The following is a 26,068-nucleotide window of genomic DNA, read 5'->3' on the forward strand; positions in this document are numbered from 1 at the left end:
GCCTACGCCAGAGCCAAAGCAACGCAGGATCTGAGCTGCGTCTGCAACCACACCACAGCTCACGGCAACGCCAGATCCTTAACCCACTGAGCAAGGCCAGAGATCGAACCCGCAACCTCATGGTTCCCAGTCGGATTCGTTAACCCCTGTGCCACGACGGGAACTCCCTAAGTACCTTTTATTTATTTTATTGTATTGCTTTTTAGGGCCACACCTGTGGCATATGAGAAGTTTCTAGGAGGGGGTCGAATTGGAGCTACAGCTGCTGGCCTACACCACAGCCACAGCAACTCGGGATCAGAGCTGTGTCTGCAACCTACACCACAGTTCATGGCAATACCAGGTCCTTAAGCCACTAAGGGAGGCCAGGGATTGAACCTGAATCCTCATGGATGCTATTCAGATTCATTTCTTCTGTGTCACAATGGGAACTCCCCAAAGTACCTTTTATACACCAGCTATTTATCTCACCCCAGCTTCACCCATCCTGAGCTGGAGTGGGCAAGGAGGAGCACCAGGACAAAGAGTGGCCAGATCACGGCTGCCCTCAATCCTGGAGGGTGGTCCCCCACCCTAATAAGCCTATCCTTCTTTTCTTTTTTTCCCATTTTTTGGCTGCCCCCACTGCATACTGAATCTCAGTCAGAGCTTCAACCTATGCCACAGCTGCAGCAATGCTGGATTCTTAACCCAATCTGTCAGACTGCGGATTGAACTGGTGCCTCCACAGAGGTTAGCTGGATCATTAACTTTTTGGACCACAGCAGGAACTCCCCTAATATATATGTCTTTTTAGGGCCACACCCATGGCATATGGAGGTTCCCAGGCTAGGGGTCGAATTGGAGCTGTAGCTGTTGGCCTACGCCACAGCAACACAGGGTCTGTGCTGAGTCTGCAACCTACACCACAGCTCACAGCATCACCGGATCCTTAACCCACTGAGCAAGGCCAGGGATCGAACCTGCGTCCTTGTGGATGCTAGTCACGTTCGTTAACTGCTGAGCCATGACAGGAACTCCTCATTAAAAAGGTTTTTATTGGGAGTTTCTGTCATAGCTCAGCGGTTAATGAGGACTCGGGTTCCATCCCTGGCCTTGCTCAGTGGGTTAAGGATCTGGTGATGCTGTGAGCTGTGGTGTAGGTTGCAGACTCAGCACAGACCCTGTGTTGCTGTGGCGTAGGCCAACAGCTACAGCTCCAATTCGACCCCTAGCTTGGGAACCTCCATGCACTGCAGGTGTGGCCCTGAAAAGACAAAAAGGCAAAAAGGTTTTTTATTGTTAAAAATGTCAAGCAAGAGGACTTTCCTCTGTGGCAAAGGGGGTTAAGGATTTGGCATTGTCTCTGCAGCAGTGTGGGTTCCATCCCCAGCCCAGTGCATTGGGTTATGGATCCTGTGTTGCTGCAGCTGTGGCATAGGTTGTGGCTGGAATAAGCGTATTCTTGATCAACTTTGCTTCCCAGGTACCCTGTTACTGCCCCTCACACCACAGTTCCGGAGTCCTACCGGCATGTTCCTTCTGGGTAGAGGCTGCCTGGCTGAAAGACAGTCTTCTAAGCCTCGGCCCCCACGTCGATAGGAGCGAGTGCTCTCGGAGCTGGAAGACAGGGAAAGGCCAGCGTGATCCCCATGCCCAGAGAGCCCCTTAGAGAGGGGGAAAGGCTCAGGTATAGAGCAAGGCTCAGGGCTTAGGATGGGTGTGTAGAGAGTACATGAGGCCCTCCAGGCTGGGTCCATCACCGGCCCCAGAGGCCCAGAACTGACCTCCAAACTGAAAATCTCCCATGTCTCCTCTCCAAGCTCCAAACTGAAAAGGTTTGCAAGGAAGAGAGGACTGGATTGTGGGTTTGAGGTAGGGACAGAGTGAAGATGCCACTGTGAGCCTCTGGAACAAGCCACACAGGAGGGACTAGGGACTAGGCCTATGTTATTCCAGTCCGAGCTCCAGACTCCTCCCCAGCTCTGCAGGTCAGACTCCGGAGCAAGGGATCCAATCACCTTCCTCTGAAGGTCTAGCATGTCTGCGTCGGTCCAGGGCCTCAGAGCTGAAAGGTATCCTAGCCTTCAGGTAGGCACCATTCAGAGGTGGGGAAGGAAATGGATGTTGGAGAAGCTGCACACCTGGGCGTCACCAACCTGAACCTGACGGGTGGATACATCTCTGCAGCGGTGGTTCCAGATGTCGGGCTGGGTCGGGAGGAGCCTGGGGGCTCCCAGAGGCCCTCTTCAGAGCTGGGGAGGGTTTGATTGGGCCCCCCTGGTTCCATGGGGCTTGTGAGGCTGGAGGAGGAGGAGGCCGGACTGCCCAGGCTCTCAGGGGCCCCAGGGGACTCCGAGCTCAGGCTGGGAACTTCAGAACGATCTGAAATCAGAAGTAATAAAGCTTGTCTTTATGACTTACTCTGTGCCCAACTTCAAAGCAGCTCTTGGCCTCTGGGATCTATCATGGCCCCCCGCACCCCCATCTACCTCTCCAGCACTCTTCTGCAACTTTTCCCCATCAGGCTTCAGTCTCATCGTTCACAATGTTCATTCGCAATGGCCAGGGAGGGCCACACTGACTCACTGTTTCACTTCTGCTCACGCCCCCTCCTCAATCTGGACTCTCCTGTGCATCCCTCAGCCCCCACCAGGAAGCATCCCTAATCCACCTATCAATCCCAACAGGATAGACTCCCCTCTCTCTCCCGAGTCCCCAGAACGAGCTCATTCATTCAACAGTAGTTCTTTTTTATGGGTGGTGGGGGGGCATGCCTGTGGCATGCGGAAGTTTCCAGGCCAGGGACTGAACCTGTGCCACAGCTGTACCCAGAGCCACAGCAGTGACAACGCTGGATCCTTAAGCTGCTGAGCCATGGTCCGTAACCAACTCCAACAAATTCTTTACCACAGGCAGGCATTACATTAGGTGCTAGAGAAATAGTAGTCAACAAAACTTGCTTCTGTCCCTTCAGGATTTATATTCTATACCACACTGTGCCTTATAATGAACTATACTCCGGTTCTTATCTCCCCCACTAGCCTCTGTCTCAGTAGCCCCCAAAGGGACGAGACAAAGTAGATGCTCAATAAATACTTCTATCTCTTTTTATTTAGGTGAAGCATTGAGGAATTTGGAATGAGACAGACCTGGGTTTGAAGCCCACATCAGGGACTTAGCTGTGGGATCTTGGGCATGTTATTTAGCATCTCTCTTCCTTTACCTGTAAAGGGGTGATGAGAACCTCTACCTGACAGGTGACAGTGAGGATGATATAGACTAACACAGCATTCCTAGCTCAGGGCCCCAGCACATAGCACACCCTCAATGAATGGTATGAGAAGCATTTTTCTGGGCAGCCAACCATACCTCCACTGGTGTGTCCCACACGCCCTTGGACCATTGTCCGAGAAGGGTTTTTGACTGGCAAAGGTGGGGGGCAATCCTCACTCTGGCTCTTAGGAGCAGCTGGTCCCAGGCTAGTGATGGTCTCGTAGGTCTTGTTGCTGATGTCCAGCCTCCCACTGGTCCAGCGGACCTGGGTTGGGAGCTTCTGAGGGCAGCGCTGCTGCAGCGAAAGTGCAAGAGAGAGGATGGCTTTGGTTCCTCCAGCTCAGCCCCACCCCTCCCCACAGCAGGTCTCATCTGACTCTTTCCTTCTGCTGTCTGGAGGCCTGAGAGACAGGGGCTGGGACGCACCTTCTCCTCCTCATCCTCCTCACTGTCAGAGCCAGGCTCTGGGGCAATTCCCCAGGGGTAGTCCACGTGCAGGGGGAAGGTGAGGGTCCCAGCCTGGGCCTGCTCCAGCTGCCAAAAACAAAGCCTTGGCCGTTCAGAGGGTCAGGGGCTCAGTGAAAGAGAGGAAGGGTCAGGGCTCCCCCTCCTTCCCTAGACCTTACCAGCTCCTCGCACTCCTTGTGCTGCTTCCTCCTGGCTATGTCCAGAGCTGTCTCTCCTGCCTCGTTCACTGTGAGGGATAAAGACAGGGTCATGGTCAGAGTCAAAGAGGCATAGCTTAGAGGTTAAGACGAGCCTTTGGAATCAAGATTGTCTCGAGTTGAATCCTTGCTCTACTACTTCCTGGCTATGTGACTTAACCCTCTAGGCTTTTCTTTTCTTTTTTCTCTTTTGGCTTTCTAGGGCTGCATCCATGGCATATGGAGGTTCCTGGGCTAGGGGTCGAATCAGAGCTGTAGCCGCTGGCTTACAACGCAGCCACAGCAACATAGGATCTGAGCCCTGTCTGCAACCTACATCATAGTCTCACGGCAACACTGGATCCTCAACCCCCTGAGCAAGGCCAAGGATCGAACCTATGTCCTCATGGATATTAGTCAGACTTGTTTCTGCTGAGTCACGACAGGAACTCCTAATTTTCTCATCTATAAAATGAGTATGATACTTGTAACTACTGATAAGGTTGTCGTGAGATAGACATAGAGAACCTGGCACAGTACATGTCACCAGTACATGTCAAACAGTAATCACAACTATAGCAACCACTATTATTCTGATTCAGTTAATGTTTATTTGACTAGGTACTTTTAGAAAAATTACTTTATTTTATCCTTTTATCAGGTCTACTAGGTCAGTAGGTATTATTCCTGTTTTACAGATGAAGCAGCTGAAGTTCAAGAGATGAACTGACAAATTCCGAAGTTACATAGATGGTCAGAAGCAAGCCAGAGCTAGAATGCAAATCTGTCTGAGAAATCCATGCCTGTTCCCAGTGTCTCTGTCTGGCAAGAAGGCAGGAAGTCCCCCACAAGGGGTAGACAAGAAGAGAGTCTAGTAGAGAAGGTGTCAGAGCCCCACCTGTGCCCACGGAGGCTCTCCCTTTCAGGAGCAGCTTGAGGCAGTCTGGTTGGTTGTAGAGAGCAGCACAGTGCAGGCGCTGTTCCCATCAGCAGCCTTGGCATCTAGGTGACCGCTGTGGCAGGAGAGGGGGCGACAAGGAGGAAGGAAGGGAAGAGACAGGTGAGGGAGTCAAAGTCAAGGGGAAAAGGAGGGAGCAGAAAGGAGATGGGAGAGGAGGGGAAGAGGAAGGAAAAGGGAGCATGAGGAGGTGGGCAGACAGGCAGGGAGGGTCTCACCCATTTTGGATGATGAAATCCACCAGGGGCAGCGAAGCCTGGGTGGCGACTCTGACAGCCAGGTGCAGGGCGAGCTCTCCAGGTGCCTGAATATAGGTCCACACCTCTGAGTTTGCCCTAGTTCACCCGCTCCCATCCAAAACGACCCTCTTGCACCCCTGTTGCTCCCCACACCTCCAGATACGAAGCTGCCAGAAGCCCTGAGAGAGGAGACTGAATGGGAAACCTCATGTTTGGGAGGAGAGTGAGAAAGCACTCCTTCACCGCTTCCTTCAGTGGTTCTGCCTCCTCTTCCCCCAGGAGAAGGTGTTTCCCAAACATGGCTCTTGGTCCTGGACTCCTCTCTCCGCTCCTCTCACTGCCCCACCCCCAGACCTCAAATAACCTCAAGCTTTCAGCTCTTGCTTGAGTGTAGGCTGTTCTAAATTCTCTCTCTTTTTCATCTTTTTGCCTTTTCTAGGGCTGCTCCCGCGGCATATGGAGGTTCCCAGGCTAGGGGTCGAATTGGAGCTGAGGTTGCCAGCCTACGCCAAGGCCACAGCAACTCGGGATCCGAGCCACGTCTGCAACCTACACCACAGCTCACAGCAACGCCAGATCCTTAACCCACTGAGCAAGGCCAGGGATCAAACCTACAACCTCGTGGTTCCTAGTTGGATTCGTTAACCACTGAGCCATCACAGGAACTCCTAGGCTGTTCTAAATTCTTACCTCATCTAAGTATGGCACCCACCCTGCCCACTGGGCAACTTCACCAAGATGTTAGACAGTTCAAAGACATGGCATCTATTTTTTTTTTATTTTTAATTTTTTTTTTTTTTGGACCACAACTGTGGCATATGGAAGTTCCCAGGCTAGGGGTCAAGTTGGAGCTGCAGCTGCCGGCCTATACCACAGCACAGCAACTTGGGTTCCAAGCTGCTTCTGTGACCTACACTGAAGCTCATGGCAATGCCAGATTCTTAACCCACTGAACAGGGCCAGGGATTGAACATATATCCTCATGGATACTAGTTGGGTTCATAACTGGCTGAACCACAATGGGAACTCCCAGGCATCCAATTTTAGATGTCCAATTGGTTCAGTTTATTTATTTTTGCTTTTTAGGGCCGATCTTGTGGCATGTGGAGGATCCCAGGCTAAGAGTAAAATCGAAGCTGCAGCTGCCGGCCTACACCACAGCCACAGCAACACGGGATCTGAGTGGCGTCTGCAACCTATGCCACAGCTCATGGCAGTGCTGGATCCTTAACCCTCTGAGCAAGGCCAGGGATCAAACCCACAACCTCATGGTCCCTAGTTGGATTCGTTTCCCCTGTGTCACAATGGAAACGCCCAATCGGTGTCAATTTAATTTTTCGAATGTCTCTGATATCCTTTCCCCCCCAGCTCATGTGATGGTTTTTACTAGAATCATCAATGAAATGGCTTCCCTGCTCTGACCTGACCCGTCCATCCATTTCTAGGGCTATTCAAGGGAAAAAAAGATTCTAACATCTATTGTACACATATTATGCACTAGGTCCTTTCATACTTAATTCTCACTTCAACCTTATGAGTGCTATCGTTAACCTGTTTTACATATGAGAAAATGAGGGTCAGAAAAGTTAAGTAACCAGCTCAGGAATTTCCAGGAAAAGACAGACCCAGGATTTTGGATCAGGGCTGCCTGGCTGAAGCTGGGCCCTCTCCCATTTACCCCTCTGATTGGTGGAGTTAGAGCAGATGTCAGAGGTAGGGCAGAAGGGAGTAAGAGCCTATCCTGGGGGAGAGCTGGGGAGTGCTGTGGCTGGTGATAAGTGGCCCTTGGAGAGGGTTCTCACCTGCCCCTCAGGCCCTGGAAGTGGCTGTCCAAAGTCCTGGCCATTAGCATAGGCCTCCAGTAGCAACAGGAGGTCCCGGTTGCAAATGGCTGTCCGGAGTATCTGAGGCTCAGGGGTGGACCTCCGGGCAAACCTGTGTTCCACATACTTGGCCACGATATAGTCCCTGCGGGCGCTCCTGCCAAAGATAAAGGCGGGAGGTCACGCAAGGACCGTTTCCATTCAGCTGACCCTTGAAACCATCCCACAAGAGTTAGGGCTCTCCTTTGCCCCAGAACCATGTCCTGGACTCTGAGATCTGCAGCTCCCTTGTCCCCAGACTTCCCCCTGGAAGCCTGTGAGCAGAATGCTCTGGCCAGGATCCCCACATCTGAGATCTCCTTACATGTCACTCTCAGCTGAGGGTTTAGGGCCACCGTGAGAGGGCAGCTGGGCCTCCATGACCTCGTTGAAGCGAGTGTTTCCGATGTTCAAGGCCAGCTGGGGGTCCAGGGAAAGCGGTGGTGGTAAGACTCGGTGGTTAGAACAGCGCCCCCTGGAGGACTGAGACTTCAGAGGTCCCGCCCTTAGCCTCCCTCCCGGTCCAGGCTCCCCTCCAGACCATCTTCTTTCTGGCTGGTCTGGGTCCTGCCCCAACTTACCCTGCCCCCACCTAGGCCCAGTCTCACCCGACTTCACAAGCTCTAGCGGAGAAGGTCGGCCCAAGCCCCGCCCCCAACCAGACCACGCCCCGAATCCACCTCTGGCCCTGCCCCACCCTCACCAACAACTCGGAGGGGCCCAGCAGGTCCAAGGTGAGCGACTGTATGCGTGAGAAGCGCACGCCCAGCTCGCGGTGGACGCCGGAACACTGGATGCAGGTAAGCACGCCCAGGTTGGTGCTGAGCCAAGTGGGGTCTGCAAAGTGGAGCAGCTCGAGCCTGGAGGTGCGGGCCCCTCCCCTCCGCCCCCACCCCTCTCCTCGCCTGACCCCACCTGCAGCTCCGCAGTCACAGCACTGGCCATTCCCAGGCCTGCTCTTCACCTCCGCGATGAGTAGCTTCGTGAGGTCCTGGGGTTCCCCCTCTATTCCGGCGCCCCCCCAGGGCCCCGGGCCGCCGCCGCCGGGCTCCCCCAGGAAGGCACTGCTCAAGGCTTCATCCTTGCTGTTCTGCAGTACTGACACCCACCTGCGGAGTGGGCAGGGCGGCGTGGGGATGATACCGAGGCGGTGGGGTCCTGTATCAGGCCCAGAGGCTGCGCCCCTGCCCCCACCCCCAGGCTGGCACTCACGCCTCACACTCATGTTCGTCCTCCGCCTGGAAGTGGTATGTCCTGTTGTCTGTGGGAAGAGGAGGGGATGTCTGGCCCACAGAAATCCTTCTGGGCCCTCCAGCCCCAGGGCTGGGAAGCCCTCACCCAAACCTCTGGGTCCAGATTGAGTTCTTGTTCCTGTGGGGCCCAGCTCTGCTAAGCTAGGAGTGGGAGGTAATGACAGTGGCCAGCAGAGGGGGCAGTTTCTTAGAAGCCACCACCAAAGTCGGATCACAAGAAGGCCCCTACATGTGAAGCCCAGGTTCAAGGGTCAGGAAAGGCCTCTCAGGGCACAGGACCCCACTCAGCTCAGAAGCAGAGTACCTGCCAAACCTACGGCCATCACCCCACTCAGCCCCACAGCCTTCCTTCTTGTCTTCCTGCTCCCCACCTCTCCCCCAATTGCCTGTACCTGCTGCCAGATTGTTGGGCATAAGGTTCCGCTCTAATCACGCCACTTCCCTGCTTCAAGACCTCCCATGGTTCCCTAGTGCCAGGAAATAAGGTCTAAACTTTTATTTTATTTGTCTTTTTAGGGCCGTACCCATGGCATATGGAAGTTCCCAGGCTAGGGGTCGAATCAGAGCTGCAGCTGCCAGTTTATGGCACAGTTGCAGCAATGTGGAATCTGAGCTGCATCTGCAACCTACACCACAGCTCACATCAGTGCTGGAACCTTAACTCACCGATCAAGTCCAGGAATCAGACCCGAATCCTCACGGATACTAGTCAGGTTTGTTACCCAATGAGAAGTGACCTATGATGGGAATTCTCAGGTCCAAACCTTTTAGAGGCATTCCCAGGCCTCGTCTCATCACTACTCTTATGTGATTATATGAACTCTGCACCCTGGCCAAACTGGCAGACCCATTCTCTTCTTCCATGCCTTTCATCACAGCAGTCCTGTCTCCTGAAACATCCTCCCCCAAACTCTATGTTCTGTGCCCTTCAAGGCTAACCTCTGCTGCTCTCTTCTCTCTTCAATGGATCCAGTGTTGCTGCGGCTGTGGTGTAGGCCAGCAGCTGTAGCTTCGATTCGACCCCTAGCCTGGGAACTTCCATATGCTGCAGGTGCAGCCATAAAAAGCAAAAAAAGCCAAATTACCCACATCCATTTAAATAGGCTTTACAGAAATAATAATACTTAATGTGGGGTATGGGTGCATTTGAATGTTTAATGTGATGAGGTGAAGCCTCTAAAAACAGTGTCCAGGATTAAAGAAGTCTTATGCCTACAGTAGCAGCTATTTGATAAACGTGTGGAACTGGACATGGGCCCCTACCTGGAGCCTCCCAGGGGCTGTCAGGTCTCTCAAAGAGGCCCTGGGCAGTCGTGGGGGAGGAGGCAGGGACTACTCACGGGTCACCAGGTCGAAGCACTTTTTCTCCTCGGGGTTTGGTCTCACTTGGCAGGTCAGTAAGGTCAGCTTCACTGGGGGCCGGTTTATCTGTGGGAAGTTGGAGATAAAGGATGTACATGTTACTCTCTGGGCCTCTTAAACTCTTAGGCCTCTGTCTCCCAATCTGTTAAATGGGCATAATAATCGTGGCTCAATTTATGTCTCCTTTCTTCCAGCACCTCAAGGATGTGGAATGTGGGTGAAGACCAACTTAGGGGCTTTGGAGCCCATCCTTTCTCCCACAGGGGTTCTCCAGCCACCTGGAACCAGGTATGGGGCCAGTTTTAGAGGGAGGGCTTGACATTTGTCTGCTTAGAACACTAGGAGGAAAGGATCCGTCATGCCCTGAGACGCCCCCACCCCACCTCCCAGGCCTCACCGTGCTGTGCGAGATGGTCAGGCAGCCATACTTGACTCCACACTTCCTTTTCTGCCAGACTCTTCGAATTCTAGGGCCCAGAGGGATAGAAAGACAGTCGCCCAAAGCTCACATCTAATTCCCCTGTATCAATGAACCGAGTCCTGGACCAGGATTTAGACCTATTTCTTCATCTCTTTTGTCCCCTGACCCTTATACCCTTCAGTCCCTGGGCTCCCTTCTGATGGAGGAGTCATAGCCCTGCCCTCAGGAAGCTCCTAGTCAGATAAAGGAAAAACAGTCCCGGTCTCTGGGAATCTTTATTCTAAAGGGAACACGTTGAGTTCCCTTGAGGTTCAGTGGGTTAAGGATCCAGTGTTGTCGCTGCAGCGTCTCAGGTCACTGCTGTAGGGTGGGTTCAATCCTTGCCCTGGAACTTCCATGTGCCGTGGGCACAGCCACATACAAAAAAGGGGGCCATGTGAACTTGGCTGTCTGAGAGTTTCCAATATGATGGAGGAGACACAGCTCCCAATCTTAGGGACTTCCAAGTCTGAGAGACACAGGCTCTTGACTGCAACAGATGAAATACGGTTCCAGACAAAGCAAGATAAATATTGAGACCACCAAAATAAAATTAGCAAATCCATGATCAAAGCTACTTAACATTTTTCCTTTAAGAGGTAAATATTAATTGGTTTAACAAAATTATTCTTCTCTGAGAAAAACTGATTAGTAAGTAAAAAAATGAACGGATCCCATAAAGGCCTTTGCTTTTCACAGACTGATTTTTTTTTTTTGTTTTTTTTTTTACATCAGAGAGCAAGGCACAGTCAACAGTATCATTTCCAGCAAATTCAGTATATTGTAGAGGTTAAGAGTGAGGGCGTGGAGACTTTCTAGGGCATAATAAGTGCTCAAAAAGTGTTCTCTGCTGCTATTATTCTTCTTCAAATTAAGAACAACCAGCAACTTTTAGCAGAAGTTCATGTGCCAGGGATTCTGATGATTTTGCTCTGCCAGAGTGGAGGGTCCTGGAACCCTCAGGGTTTAACACAAATGAGAGGAAAAGTCCCTTCCGGCAGCTCCCCCAACCCTGTTATTTACTGGCTGTATGGCTTTGAACAAGTTACTTGAGCTCTCTGGGTCACTTACCCATCACTTTTCTTGTATAGAAAGCCCACCTTCTCTGTCCCAAACTGCTTGTTGCCTTGGTGCTGGTGGATGCTGTAGCCACCTCCTGAATTCTTCCGACCCAGAGTCTCCTGTTCCTCGGACATGCAAAGGAGACTTCAGGGCATCTGGGTGGGAAGACGCCCCATTCTGCAGGGGGCTCACTCAGGGAGATTTCTCCGGGGGACCCTTTGGGGTCTCCCCTCTCTCCCTCCCTCCAGGGTGGGCCTTGGGGGTGGGCACTTGTTCAGGGGTGATTTAGGGGTTGACCTCTCTGCTCTCAAGCTGCAGTGTTCCACGGAGGGAGTCCCGGAGCTGGGTCAGCTTCTGTAGCTCCTCCTCCTGGGCCTGACGCAGCTATGGGACAAAGGGCAGGACGCCATCACCAGCCAGCAGATGCACATGCCAGGTACAGCGCCCAGACCCAGAGTGGAAGGGCAGTAGCCCTGCTCTCTGGGCAGAAGCCAGCTCTTCCAAGCCACAGATTCCCCTGGAAGGACAAGGGATTTGGCCACATGCCCAAGAGTGAGGCCCGACTTACTGTGTGTACTGAGGCCGCCAGCTTCTCGATGAAGGGGGACAGGCTCTGAGCAGCCTTCCAGCCATCTTGGAAAAAGCTAAGAGGTGGGAGGCCAAACAAGGGACCAGAGAGAGATGAAAATGAGAGGTGAAGTGTGGGAGGTGCTCTGAGGTCACAGGGCACCTTGGGGCAGTATAGTGTGACAGTCACAAGCAGGCACCTTGGAGTCAGAGTGGCTGGGTCCAGATCCCGCTTACTAGCTATGTGATGTTAGTACATCTGAGCCTCAGTTTCCTCATCTGAAATATGGGGATGATATCAGTAGCTGTTCACAGGGGTGTGCGTAAAGTACTTAGTGCCTGATACATGGTGAGCACTCAATAAAGAGCAGTTATAAAAAGCATTACCAATGAGGCATGCGTGTGCGCGCGCGCGCACACACACACACACACACACACACACACACACACAGAGTCCTTGAAGGCCTGCCAGACCTTGGAAATGGCCTTGTTCTGGGTTGTCTGAAGCATTAAGGGGCAAGGGACCTTAGGGGCAGGGGTGGGAAATGGGGAGAAACCTACTTGTGCTGGGCATGGAAGAACTTGATGAGGCTTTGCAGAAAGTCAGGTCCTTGCTTCACCTGGCTCTCCCCGGCTTTCAGCAGATACTGGGGAGAGGGCAGGGAAAGGTATGCAACGTGAGCAAAGCTGAATCCTGGGGACAAGGGGCTGTTGTTCCCATCTTGGGCTAGTCTTTTTGATTGTGACTGAATCTTGGTGACATCTCAAGGGCTATCTGGCGAGGACTTGGGCTGGGACTGTGACTGGGGGTACAGGGATGCAGACAGGAAGACACATGCCACCCCACCCTCACCCTTGAACACCGCTTACCTCACACATGTGCAGCTGGAAGATGCGTCGCTCTCTCTGTGTGTCCTGGGCCACCTCCCCAGAGCTCCCTCCTGTCACCCGGGCCCGGTCCCTCTCCTTCTCCAGCCTGGCCCTAGACCCCAAGGAAAGAGAGGCATGAACAGCTCTCATCAGCCCCTTGCACAGGCCACTGTCTCTACGTGCTCCTCTCTGTATGGGCACACGAGGGAGGGGACCCTCCTCTGTGCCATCTGTGTGGTGGGACTGGGGTACAACGGTGAACAATGTAGACTCAGGGAATCCACAAGCCAGCTGGGGAGAAAGACGTGAATCAAATCACAGCCTTGAAGAGAGCAGTGGGGGAGGAAATGGGAGATCTGACCTCGTGCAGCTGCCCAGGAGGTGATGCTTGAGCTGAGATCTAAAGTCTAAGAAGCTGCCGTGGAGAAAGCTAGGGCTGAGGAGGTGGATCAGCCCACCTGACAAGCTGGACAGGAGAGATCAGGGCTTGCAGCAGAGATGGAGAGGGAGGTGGTTTGGTTCCAAGTGAGGTAAGGATGGGCCAGACCACTCAGGGCCTGATTCAGACCATGTTGAGGTTCTGGGTCTTTATCTCAAGAGCAATGGAAAGGAGTTGAAGGTGATGGGCTCAGAGAGAGCCAGGTGGGATTTGGGGTGATCGGTTTTGATTTTGCCAGAAGGAATTCAGGATCACATAGGTTAGAAGACCACACGGTGCCTTCATTCTTCTAGGCCATGGAGCTTTCCATTTCAAGCTTAGAAAACCTTGATTCTTTTCTTTGTACGTGAAGACAGAGTGCTTCCCACTCTGTCTTTAGAGTGACCCAGACCTTCCCCTTACAGATCTCAGGGTTGGTGGTTTCCCATGCTTAGGGATGTGTGGAACTGTGTGTAAATGGCTTCCTGGAATTCCCACACCCATGAGATAACCTACTCTCAGCCAGGAGAATATTTCCACATCTGGGGCTGGGCACATGTGACAGGGCAGGACAGGTAACAATGTGTCTACGTTGTTACCATGTTTTTCAATAGAGGAAAATGAAAAATAAGCTAAATGTGTATCAATAGGAAGTGGTTAAATAAATTAGGCTATGTCTACAGATAGGAATACTATGCAGCTGTTAAAAAGAGTGAGGCAGATCTATATATACTGACATGGAAGGACATCTGATCCACAGTAAATGGACAAAAAAAAAGAAGCTACAATAGAGTACAGTGGCTAAAAATATAGATTCTGGATTTGAATGGTAGTCCCCTTGTTTACTTGACTTTTATAAATATTTTAATTTTTTAAAAATTTCTCTCTCTCTCTCTCTCTCTTTTTTTTTGAGGGCCACACCCGTGGCATATGGAGGTTTCCAGGCTAGGGGTCAAATCAGAGCTGTAGCCGCTGGCTTACACCACAGCCACAGCAATGCCAGATCCGAGCTGTGTCTTTGACATACACCACAGCTCATGGCAACGCTGGATCCTTAACCCACTGAGCGAGGCCAGGCATCAAACCTTCTTCTTCACAGATGCTAGTCAAATTTGTTTCCTCTGAGCCACGACGGGAACTCCTTTTTATAAATTTTTTAAAGTTTCAGTTGCCACATTTTACAAATGACACTAACACTGCCTCATCCTTAGATGATATAACACATGGGAAATATTTAGTACAGTCTCTGTGTGTGGTAAGTCCTCAATATATGGCAGGATTATGATGATGCTAATGGTACTGATGATTATAGTAATAACTTGATGATTCCTTTAGACAGTTTTTTATCGTAGAGTACTTCCTATTTATTTATGTAATTCTTTTTTTTTTTTTTTTTTGGTCTTTTTGCCTTTTCTAGGGCCGCTCCCACGGCATGTGGAGGTTCTCAGGCTAGGGGTCTAATCGGAGCTGTAGCTGCCAGCCTACTCCAGAGCCACAGCAAGGCAGGATCCGAACCGCACCTGTGAACTACACCACAGCTCATGGCAATGCCGGGTCCTTAACCCACTGAGCAAGGCCAGGGATCAAACCTGCAACCTCGTGGTTCCTAGTTGGATTCGTTAACCACTGTGCCACAATGGGAACTCCTATTTATGTAATTTTTTGTTTCCTTTTTTGGCTGTGCCTGTGGCATGCAGAAGTTCCTGGGTTGGATCCCGCACAACGGCAACTCAAGCCACTGCAGTGATAATGTCAGATCCTTAACCCACTGAGCCACAAGAGAACTATTTATGTAATATTTTTTAATGCAAAGTCTGGCTGGTAAAGATTAAAGGACAGAAGCTAGGTAGCTTAGGAAGAAGACAGGCCGTGAAGTAGCATACATGGCTTTGTGAATTACCATAGCTCTGTTCCTCAACCTCAGCTACAGTAATTTACAGAGATTTCCCTACAAAGTCTTTTTTTTTTCTTTCTTTCTTTTTTAGGACCTTACACGAAGCAATGTTGATGCAATGTTGGATGTAGGTCTTCGACCTACACCGAAGCTCGAGGCAACACTGGATCCTTAACCCACTGAGGGAGACTGGGATTGAACCCTCATCATCATGGATACTAGTTGGGTTCATAACCTGCTGAGCCACAAGGAACGCCTCCTACAAAGTCTGATGTAGATACACAAGATGACCTGATAGAGCTCAAACTAATAGCTGGGTGTGCTTTTATTCTACCCTGCACACAGCCCAACTCAGGAAATAGCAAATCCCATTCTCTCCCTGTCTGCAAAGGATCACCTATGTTTTATTAACCTTTCTTCCTTCTTCCTTCCTTCCTTCCTTCCTCTCTCTCTTTCTTTTTCTTTCTTTCTCTTTTGCTTTTTAGGGCCCTGAAATTCCAAGGCCAGGGGTCAAACTGGAGCTGTAGCTGCAGGCCTAGGCCACAGCCACAGCAACACCAGATCCGAGCTACATCTGTAGCCTACACACACTCATGGCAATGCCAGATCCTTAGCCCACTGAGTGAGGCCAGGGATTGAACCTGTGTCCTCATGCATACTAGTCAGGATTGTTACTACTGAGCCACAATGGGAACTCCTATAACATCTCAAATTTTAGGAATATCTTTTTGTGTGTGTGTGTCTTTTTTGTCTTTTTCAGGGCCGCACGTGTGGCGTATGGTGGTTCCCAGGCTAGGGGTCAAATCGGAGCTGTTGCTGCCAGCCTACGCCACGGCCACACCAATGCCAGATCCGATCTGCATCTGTGACCTACACCACAGCTCACGGCAACGCCGGATCGTTAACCCACTGAGGAAGGCCAGGGATTGAACCCAAAATCTCATGGTTCCTAGTCGGATTTGTTTCCACTGTGCCACAACGGGAACTCCTTTTTTCTTTTTCTTTCTTTCTTTTTTTTTTTTTTTTTGGTCTTTTTTGTCCTTTTAGGGTTGCACCCACGGCATGACGAATATCTTTATTTTCTTTGAGTGGAGTTGCTGCAGGAGTGAAATAAAATAGTGAGTCAAAAGTGCTGAGATGCTAGTTACTAAGAAGACGGAAATAACTGGAGAAGGGGACCACAGCAACAGTCTTACATTATTCGGTGTTGAGTGAGGAGGTCCGTGGGGGGGGGAGGCAGAGGGAGGGAGATGGGAGAGGAAAGGAATCCAAATGAAACAGATATCTGCTAGCCTGATACCTGGACACCTTTTCCACCCTCCCTTCTCTCCACCCTAACAAAACTGCCTGCCTGTTCTCCCACCTCTGTGTTGATACCATTGTTAGGGCATTAACATTATGTATTTTCATTACTTTTGGACTCACCTCTCTTCTTGCTTAAAAACCAGTGGGATCCACAAAAAGCAGGACTGGGTTGGTATTTTTTCCCACATGACCTACCTACAAATTGGGGATTTTAGGATTTTAGGGATTCACCTTTCCTTTCCAAGGAGAAGAACTGATAACAGATGAAAAGAACTTATCACAGTGTGTGGAACAAGGAATCCCTTAGTAAGTCTAAGTATTTAGCTGCCTCTTTTTCATTTCTTTTTTTTTTTTTTGGCCCATGGGATGCAGAAATTCTTTTTTTTTTTTTTTTTTGCTATTTCTTGGGCCGCTCCCGCAGCATATGGAGGTCCCCAGGCTAGGGGTCTAATTGGAGCTGTAGCCACCGGCCTATGCCAGAGCCACAGCAATGCAGGATCCGAGCTGCGTCTGCAACCTACACCACAGCTCACGGCAACACCGGATCGTTAACCCACTGAGCAAGGGCAGGGACCGAACCCGCAACCTCATGGTTCCTAGTTGGATTGTTAACCACTGCGCCATGACGGGAACTCCGGGATGCAGAAATTCTGGGGCCAGGGATTGAACCCGTGCCACAGCAGCAACCCAAGCCATAGCAGTGACAACTCCATGTCCTTAACCCACTGAGCCATCAGGGAACTCCTTAGCTGCTATTATTAATAATTATTTTTAAGCACTAATTTTGTGCTGAGTACTCTGCTAGACCCTTCACACACTAAAGCAATAACCCCATGAGGCAGGAATCACTACCCTGTGTTAGAGGTGAGGAGCCTGAGGCTGAAGCAATAAGTCACTTGTCCAAGTCACATAGCTTTAAGTACTAGAGCCAGGATTTGAACCCAGGTCTGCGTGTTGCTAGAGCCCTCGGGACAGAACTGGGAACCAAGCCTGTGGCTCAGATTTGTTCCATCCCTCCTCCCCTGCCTGGTTCCCCCAGCTGGTGACAGCCACTTGTCTTTTCTGATAGATCTTGGTTAGAGACTATTTTGCAGAGGATGAAGCTAAGATCCAGAGAAGGGAGGTAACTGCCCAAGATCCCAGGCTGGTCAGGGAAGTGCTAGGAGCAGAGGTCTGGGCTTCTGCCTCTCATCCTCATGCTGTGTTATTCTGGTCCCAGTTCTGGTTCAGAAAGATGGCCAACAACACGTTGAACTGCAGTACCAGGCGCTGTAGGTGCCCATCACTTATTTCATCTCCACGTCAACCTCGGAAGGTATCACCGGCCCCACTGTTCAGATGAGGACACCACCCTCTGCAGCAAAGAGCGTAAATAACCTTGTCCCCTGCGCAGGGCCTAGGATGCCTTTCTCAGCAGCCCCGGTGGAGAGGGGAACCTCCCATATGCATACCCAGCGGGTGAGAATGTTGTGGTATTCAACAGATGCTATCGGAGCCCTGTGCCCTTGCAGCTGCTGCCCAGACTGGTTTGGTAGGAATCAGGTGGAATAACCCAACTCACGGCTTGCTCATATCTAGCTATACCTGGAGCCCTCGTAAAAGGAATGTACACAGACACCTGTGCCAGGACAGGCTGCTTGATCTACATAGCATAAGCAGAAGCCAGGAGGCCACATGGCATGGCAGGAAGAACACTGGACTCAGAAGCCCTGGGTTCTAGCCCAGGCTCTGCTGATAACTCACTGAATAACCTCAGCCAAGCCCCTTTCCCATCATTACACAGTCTTTGCTGTAAACGAAACTTCACAGGCAAGAACAATACATAAATCTGGTAAAAGCGGAGCTGCTTGGGGAAGGTCAGCAAGAGAGACCTTATTCTTTCCTCCTTTCTTTTTTAATATATTTTTTTGTTTGTTTGTTTGGGAGTTACTCTTTCTATCTGGTGGATGATGCCCTGAAAGGCTAAGGGTTTAGTCAAGGTAACTCAGGAAGATGAAGGCCATGAGATCCTACATTAAATCACAAAGAGACAGATTGCCCGTCTGCGTGTCCACACCTCTCCCTAGGCCTCTAATGAGGGCAGATGGCCATGCCCATCACGGCTTCCACATCCTTCACCAAGATCTACCTTCACAGCTGGAGGGGAGATGGAGATCCTGGTGGAGGGAGGAGTTGTGGCCTCCTTTAGACTCGGGGAGGTCCCCATGGTGCTCAGAGCTTGAGAAATCATAAAGCTCCAGGATCTACTTCTTGGAATGATTCTAGAGAAATAATCATGGGTAGGAGGAGCAAGGACTTAGTTCCATGGATGCTTTCCCAACCACAGGGGCGGATTAAATACATTATGGCCTGTGCATATAGTGACACAGTGCGCTCATTTAGGTGACTTTGTATAAAAATAAGTAATGATATACAAAGATGGTCACAATGCATTTTTTTTTTTTTTTCACAGCCCCACCTGTGGCATATGGAAGTTCCTGGGCTAGGACTCAAATTGGAGCTGCAGCCGCTGGCCTACGCCATAGGCACAGCAATGTCAATCTGAGCCATATCTGCAAGCTACACTGAAGCTTGTGGCAACGCCAGATCCTTAACCCAGGCCAGGGGTCGAACCCGCATCCTCATGGATACTAGTCAGGTCCTTAACCCACTGAGCCACAATGCAAACTCCTCACAATGCATTTTTATTTTTTAATTTTTCTTTGTCTTTTTGCCTTTTCTAGGGCCGCTCCCGCGGCATGTGGAGGTTCCCAGGCTAGGGGTTTACTTGGAGCTGTAGCCACTGGCCTACGCCAGAGCCACAGCAACATGGGATCTGAGCCACGTCTGCAACCTATACCACAGCTCATGGCAACGCCAGATCCTTAACCCACTGAGTGAGGCCAGCGACCAAACCCACAACCTCAAGGTTCCTAGTCAGATTCATAAACCACTGAGCCATGATGGGAACTCCACAATGCATTTTTAGTTAAAAAAAAAAAAAAGTCTGATTATTTTGATCTTGGTTTTATAAAAATATTTCTTCATATATAGAAAAATGACCAGAAGATGCTAATACTTTGGGCCAAGAAATTAAGGATCTTCCTCCTGGTTTTTGGTAGCTCCCCATCCCCACTATTTTTTTTTTCTTTTTTGCTGAACCTTCAGCATCCCCACTTTCTTTTTTTCTTTTTAGGGCTGAACCTACGGCATATGCAAGTTCCCAGGCTAGGGGATCTAATCAGAGCTATAGCTGCCAGCCTACACCACAGCCAAAGCAACACCAGATCCAAGCGGCATCTGTGACCTACACCACAGCTTGCAGCAATGCCAGAAACTTAACCCACTGATCAAGGCCAGGAGTCAAATCCACATCCTCATGGATACCAGCTGAGTTCCTAACCACTGAACCACAACAGGAATTCCTCCCCAACTTTTAGTTTTGGCTGCTCCGAGGCATATGGAGCTCCAGGACCAGGGATCAGATCTGAGCCGCAGCTGCAAACTAAGCCGCAGCTGCAGCAACGCTGGATACTTAACCCACTGTTCCAAGCTGTGGATTGAACCCATGTAGCAGTGCTCCCAAGATGCTGCCAATCCTGTTGCGCCACAGCAGGAGGTCCCTCTCCCAACCTTTTTTTTTAGTGATAAAATCACAGTGCTACACACACTATGTAAAAAAATTTCAGGAGTTCCCTGGTGGCTCAGCAGGTTATGGATCTAATGTTGTCACTGTTGTGGCTCTGATCACTGCTGTGGTGTGAGTCTGATGCCTGGCCCGGGAAATTCTACACATTGTGGGTGCAGCCCCCCAAAAATTCAAACAACAGAGAAATATTAGCTATTCCCCCATATGACCCTAATCTCCTCCTAAGGATAATTAATTTTTTTTTTCCTCTTCTACTTCTCCATATTTTCTAAGCTATTCGTAATGAACACATGTTACTTTTCCAAAATGCGAGGGAAACCAAAATTTTACAAAGGTGATCAAACACTGCCCTGAGGTACAGTGGGCCCAGCTGGGCCCTGACAGAGGGCTGAGGCTGGGACTGGACAGAGTCTGGAAGGCAGAGCCTGAGGAGTCCCCACTCATGGGGAGTTAATTGGTCACTTGGCACCTGGGAATCCTTTTGTCCCCATTGTCCCAGTAGCCAGTGTGAGATCTGGAGCATCATGTGGTGCATACAAGAGGCCCTGGTATGGCCTTTCCTCCTCTATGTCCAACTAAATGTTTATAAAATACTGCTTGGTGTTGCAGAAATAGGACCAAGGAGGACTTCCTCTTGTGGCTCAGCAGTAATGAACCCAACTAGTATCCATGAGGACATGGGTTCAATCCCTGGCCCCCCTCAGTGGGTTAAGGATCCGGCGTTGCTGTGAGCTGTGGTGTAGGTCGCAGACACGGCTCACATCCGGCGTTGCTGTGGCTGTGGTGTAGGCCAGCGGCTACAGCCCTGATTTGACCCCTAGCCTAGGAACTTCCATATGCCACAGGTGCGGCTCTAAAAAAAAGACAAAAAAAAAAGAAATAGGACCAATGGAGCTGATTCCTAGCTCTGCCTCTGCCTAGCTGTGTGCCCTTAGGCAAGTAATTTAACCTCTCTGAACTTCTAATGCTCCTCTGATAACTGGAATACTAATATCTCCTTCACAGGGCTGGGTGAGTGTGAGGATGCATGACCGGCTCATGGAGGTGTTCAGTACATGGATTCTCCTTTCCATCTTCCTGTCCACATCTGGTACCACCTAGCAGATGGGTTTCTGAGAGCAGCATCTTGGGGTCCCTTCACAAAGCTCCCCTTTGGTCGCCTTGTGGTCCACCCCGAGACTCCCATCACGCCTAGGCATAAACCACCCCAGTAAACACCCCGAGAGAGCAAGGCACCATGCCTTTCTGGGTGGCATGTCCTGGCAGCACTTATCCCCAACAGACCACCTCGTGCCACAAAGGAAGCATCGCTGCCTTGGACAAACCACCCTGGCCGCAGCTACTTACATTTTGGCTTCGTAGTCCTTCCATGCCTTCTCCAGCTGCTTCTTGGAATCCTGTAGTTCAAAAAGAACAACTTGCCCAAAGGGGCTCTTGGGGTGTGGAATCTACCTACAGCAAACCTTGCTGCCATTGGGGGACCCTACGTTTGCTTGCTCCTGGGTGCTGCTCAGAGGCACACTCCAAGCAGTCCCTGCTCACAAAGCTCTGACTGCAAACCTGACCCCCTCCAAATAGTCTTAACCGACCCCATTTATCAGGGCTGAGGCTTCTCTCCCACCTGACTTCTTCCCACAGTTGCCAATAATCAGTCTGAATCGGTGGGCCCAGGCCTGGGGCACCGGGCGATATGGGGGGTCTGTCCTGAGTTTCCTCCCTCAGAAGATGGAGATCACCACGAGGAAGAAGAGGAGGATCAAGGTCAGAATCCTCCCCTAACTTTATCCCATTATTTTCTCCTGCCTGGTACTAGATCATCGTCTCAATAGGAAGGGTACAGGAGGAGGGACACACACACGGAGAGGCTAAGAAATCCACACAAGGCCACACAGCAAGCCAGAGAGACCTGGTTGATCCCTGGCCTAGTTTTCCTGGGCCTTATCTGGCTCAGAACAGCCAGACAAAAAAAGCTGCTGGTCTGGTTTGGGTGGTTCCCAGGCTGATGCCCAGCCCCAGGTAAGGAGGGAAGCCTCTTGGGGAGGGCAGCTCCTCCCCTGGGCCTTCTGGGGCAGACTTCCCAGGGAGATACTCTGTCACTTTCTTTCTCTTTCTTTTCTTTTGTTTTTGTCTTTTTAGGGCTGCACCGCTGCATATGGAGGTTTCCAGGCTAGGAGTGGAGTCAGAGCTTAGCTGCTGGCCTATACCACAGCTCATGGCAACACTGGATCCTTAACCCATTGAGCAAGGTCAGGGATCGAACCTACGTCCTCATGGATGCTAGTCAGATTCACTTCCTCTGAGCCACAACAGGAACTCCCTGTCATTTTCTTTGAGCTCCAGTTCGCCTTGAGCCAGGGGGTGCCAGGTACAGAGAGAGCAGCAGAGCATGGGATCAGGAGTCCTGAATCTCACACTGGCCCCTCCACTGACTAGCTGTGTAAACTGGAAGCAAGTGACCAATTGCCCTGAGCCTCAATTTCCTCAAGTGTAAAATGGGGTGACAGCACCTACAGAACACACCCCGTGGGTGGTGGTAAGACCACATGAGGGCCCTGGAAGACAGTAGGTCAGCCATCCTAGGCTCACCCCTGTACTCTCAAGGGTCAATAATGGATTGGCACACCCCCTCTGACAGCCTCACCTGGCCTCCATCCTCAGCCCAGTCCTGCCCCACCTAGGGTCTCCTGCCCACTCCTTTCTCGCCCCATCCAAACACCTCTGGGCATCCCCCCTGCTCCCCACAAGGAAACTCACCTGTCGCCCGTCCCTCAGCTGCCCCTTCAGTAGACTGTCCAGGGGGAAAGAGACAATGTTGTTCAGGTTCTGAACCTGGAAAAAGCAGAGACCCCCATACCCCACCTTAGGGACCGTCTGTCCAGCCCCAAGGGGCTCAAGGCATAGAGGAGCATCGAGGGCTAAGGACTGCACTGTGGTAAAGAAGGCGGGGAGAGAAAGACAAGAGGTGGAAGAGTACCAAGGGGTGGAGGGGCCGGCCTCCTGAGAATGTGCTTCCCGTCCCCTGACTAATCGGCCTCATCATCTCACTGCTTGCTCGCTCCATGGCATCCAGTCAGCCTGGATCTGTTCCTTTGCCAGGAGTTCCCTCCCCTCTCCCCTCTGACTCTCTGAGGTTCACCTGGAATGCCATCTGTTGTTTCTGTCCCTCAGCTCGATCCTCGATTCCCTTTATCACGTGGGGAGTCTTTCCCTGTGGTCACACGGGATGAACATGGGAGTCAGAGCTGACCAGAGGGCCCCATCCTTGAACTACTATGATTGGATAACGAATGGGCATGTGACCCAAGTCAGACAATCAGGATCCTTCCTGGGACTTTTCGGCCAAAGTCATGGGAGAAAGAGTGTCTTTCTTCTGTAAGGTGTGAATCTGCCCACTGAGCAGAGACAGAAACGCATTAAAAGAAAGAGAATGAGTCTAAAACCAGTTGCACACCTGGACTTCGCATTACAGGGGAATGGATTCTCTAATTTATTTATTTAGCCTTTTTTTTTTTTTTTTTTTTTTTTTTTGTCTTTTTGCCTTTTCTAGGGCCGCTCCCATGGCATATGGAGGTTCCCAGGCTAGGGTCGAATCGGAGCTGTAGCCGCTTGCCTACGCCACAGCCACAGCAATGTGGGATCCAAGCTGCATCTTTGACCTACACCATAGTCACGGCAACGCCAGATCCTTGACCCACTGAGTGAGGCCAGGGATCAAACCTGCAACCTCATGGTTTCTAGTCGGATTCGTTAACCACTGAGCTATGGCGGGAACTCCTATTTATTTTGCTTTTTAGGGGTACACTTGTGGCATATGGAGGTTCCCAGGCTAGACAGCCACAGCAAAGCTGGACCTGCACCATAGCTCATGGCAACGCCAGATCCCCAACCCCTAAGCGAGGCCAGGGATCAAACCTGCCTCCTCATGGATACTAGCTGGATTTGATTCATTTCCACTGTGCCACAACAGGAACTCCTGAATTCTCTTTTTAAAGATTAACCTAGTTTGAGTTGAAGTTATGTCATTTGGCAACTCAAAACAGCCTAATATTTCAGCCCACCTTTCAAGGTTCAACTCAGGTCTACACTCCTCCAGGAAGCCTTCCTGATTACTTCTTCCTGTGGCCTATGCCAATCCCCGCTTTTCTAAACCACGGCAGCACTAGGCCTCTGACCCAGGCCACTCGGTCCTTGAGTTTGTGCCACGCTGCTGGTCTTGTTTGGTGTCATCTCACATGTCAGTACCTGTCTCCCTGACTAGACTGTGGCTCTCTGAGGCAGATCCTGACTCTTCTCTGTGTCACCAGCCCCACCACAGAGGAGACCCTCAGTAAACACTAGTTTGACTGAAACAAGGAGGAGAGGAGAGGTAAAGACAGAAGGCATCACTGATTCAGTTGAAATCAGCTGAAATCAAATACCTGTGTGTCCAGGACAGGGTGTGAGGTAGTGACACACAGAGAGATAAAATGATGACAGATGGTAATATTAGCTGATGTTTAATAGGCGCTTACCCCAGGGCAGGCGCTTAGCTTGTGAAATCCTCATCACCACTCTGTGAAGTGGGGACCACTGTTACCCCATTTTACAGATGAGGCTCAGGCAGACCAAGTGACCCTGAGTGCCGAGGGTCATATACCCAGTGAGCAGCAAAGCAGGGATGCAAGGCCTGAGTCTAAGCCCCAGGTCTCAGTGCCTGATCACTAAGCAAGCTGCCTTGCAGAGAAGACGTGGTCCCAAAAGCCAAAAGCTCTGGAGCCTGGAGGGAGAGAGGCTTTCCTGGGAGGTGGTAAGCCAGGCTTGTGCTCAGATGCTGGGTTCATATCCAGCTCTGTGACCGTGGGTAAGTTGCTTTCATGTTCTCACTTCCTAGCCTGTACAGGGGGAACAAGAGTAAAACTAACCCCACAGAGCTGTGCTCCAGGATGAAATGAGTTAAGACCCATGAAGTACTGAGAACTGCTGCACCCGGGGATGAGCATGTGTCATGGGGTGGCCTCAAGGTGGGTACTCAGAGGACAGGGAAGAGGCCATCTCAGGAAGGAACCTGAGGCCACTGGGCCACACGCAAGAGCTGAGAGGCATGCTGAGGTGAGGCAGGTTCTCGGATCTGAGGACAAAGCAGGTGCAGCTGGGAAAGCAGAGGACAAAGAGGGCTAAGGAGAGGGGGTGGTGCAAAGACGGGAACGGGAGCTGCCCTCCCTCCTCCCAGACCGCCTCCAGGGAGGCCTAGGAGGGCAGAGAGGCGGGGAGAGAGGGGAGAGGAGACGCTGGCAAGACGCCAGCAAGGAAGAAAGCAAATGGGAGGTCAGAACTGGAAAGGGACCTCAGGTCACTGTTTAGAGGTCAAGGGCAACCTGAAAGGCTTCTACCAACCCTCTCCCATCAGGTTCTTAAGCCACTGACCAGATTTACCCTGAGCCTGGGCTGAGGGTGGGTAGGAGAGAAGGGCCTCACCAGGTTCTTGAAGAGCGCGGCTACCTCACGGGTGAACACAGCCAAGTTCAGGAAGCCGGTGGACAGCTCGTGACTGTTTTGGGATAGGTGGCTGTTGCCCAGGGCCTCCACGGCCTCTCGGTACTGCTCCTCGTTCTCCACGTGGCCTGTGGAGCAGGGAGACACGGAGTGAGCTGGGAAAGGGGCTGCCTGGCCAGGCGGGGCCTCGAGCAGGCTCACTCACCGAGGCCGGAGCTGTGGATGGCCCGCACGGCCTTCTTTATCCTCTGCAGGATGGCCTGGTCTCCTTCCAGGATCTGGAAGCAAACGTAGATGGAGGCTCAGGGATGCTTAGCCGGGAGGGGTGACTGACTCCATGACCCCACCCTCCAAACACACACATCGTTTCCTCCTAGGGACCCCCTGCAGCCCCTACCAAACATAAACAGACTGCCCTCCTCCACCCAGACTTCGTGGGAAACCACAGATGAGTCACATCGCTCCAGGGGGCCCAGGCTTTTCACGTTATACCAGCCAAGTACATGCAGTGATTCTAGGACATGTGGTGTCATGGGGTTATGCCAGGCTGGCTTTGAGTCCCGGCTCTGGCACTAACTGGTATGTCAGTCTAGACAAATCTATTCACTTCTCTGAGCCCCGGGTGCCTCCTCTGCAAAAGGAGGATGACACTAGGGAGCGGCTGCGAGAATGAATGACTTGACAAACACATACAAAACGCTTAGCAAAATAACAGAGGAAAGAATGTGGGCATCTCTATAGTCTCCAAAGACATGGGAGGGCACGTGTTCCCCAAGTCCCAGGCTCAATAAGCCACAGGAAGACAAGGAGGAAGAGGCC

The 26,068-nt window shown here is 51.2% G+C and overlaps 1 protein-coding gene across 1 annotated transcript in view; it reads right to left on the reverse strand.

Moving 5' to 3' along the window:
• ASAP3 (ArfGAP with SH3 domain, ankyrin repeat and PH domain 3) overlaps nt 1-26,068 on the reverse strand; it is a 50,307-nt gene that overhangs the window by 1,711 nt on the left and 22,528 nt on the right. The window contains 24 exon segments of the mRNA XM_021095526.1: nt 1,509-1,599; nt 2,139-2,364; nt 3,352-3,547; nt 3,682-3,789; nt 3,882-3,949; nt 4,798-4,875; nt 4,878-4,912; nt 5,076-5,161; nt 6,899-7,076; nt 7,284-7,378; nt 7,662-7,795; nt 7,874-8,067; nt 8,171-8,219; nt 9,552-9,639; nt 9,971-10,040; nt 11,105-11,214; nt 11,393-11,479; nt 11,664-11,739; nt 12,224-12,309; nt 12,533-12,644; nt 21,125-21,174; nt 22,532-22,606; nt 25,232-25,377; nt 25,455-25,527. Coding sequence (XP_020951185.1) covers nt 1,509-1,599; nt 2,139-2,364; nt 3,352-3,547; nt 3,682-3,789; nt 3,882-3,949; nt 4,798-4,875; nt 4,878-4,912; nt 5,076-5,161; nt 6,899-7,076; nt 7,284-7,378; nt 7,662-7,795; nt 7,874-8,067; nt 8,171-8,219; nt 9,552-9,639; nt 9,971-10,040; nt 11,105-11,214; nt 11,393-11,479; nt 11,664-11,739; nt 12,224-12,309; nt 12,533-12,644; nt 21,125-21,174; nt 22,532-22,606; nt 25,232-25,377; nt 25,455-25,527 — 2,511 coding nt within the window.

Source organism: Sus scrofa, chromosome 6 (genome assembly GCF_000003025.6).
Source record: "Sus scrofa isolate TJ Tabasco breed Duroc chromosome 6, Sscrofa11.1, whole genome shotgun sequence".
NCBI classification, from domain to species: Eukaryota; Metazoa; Chordata; class Mammalia; order Artiodactyla; family Suidae; genus Sus; species Sus scrofa.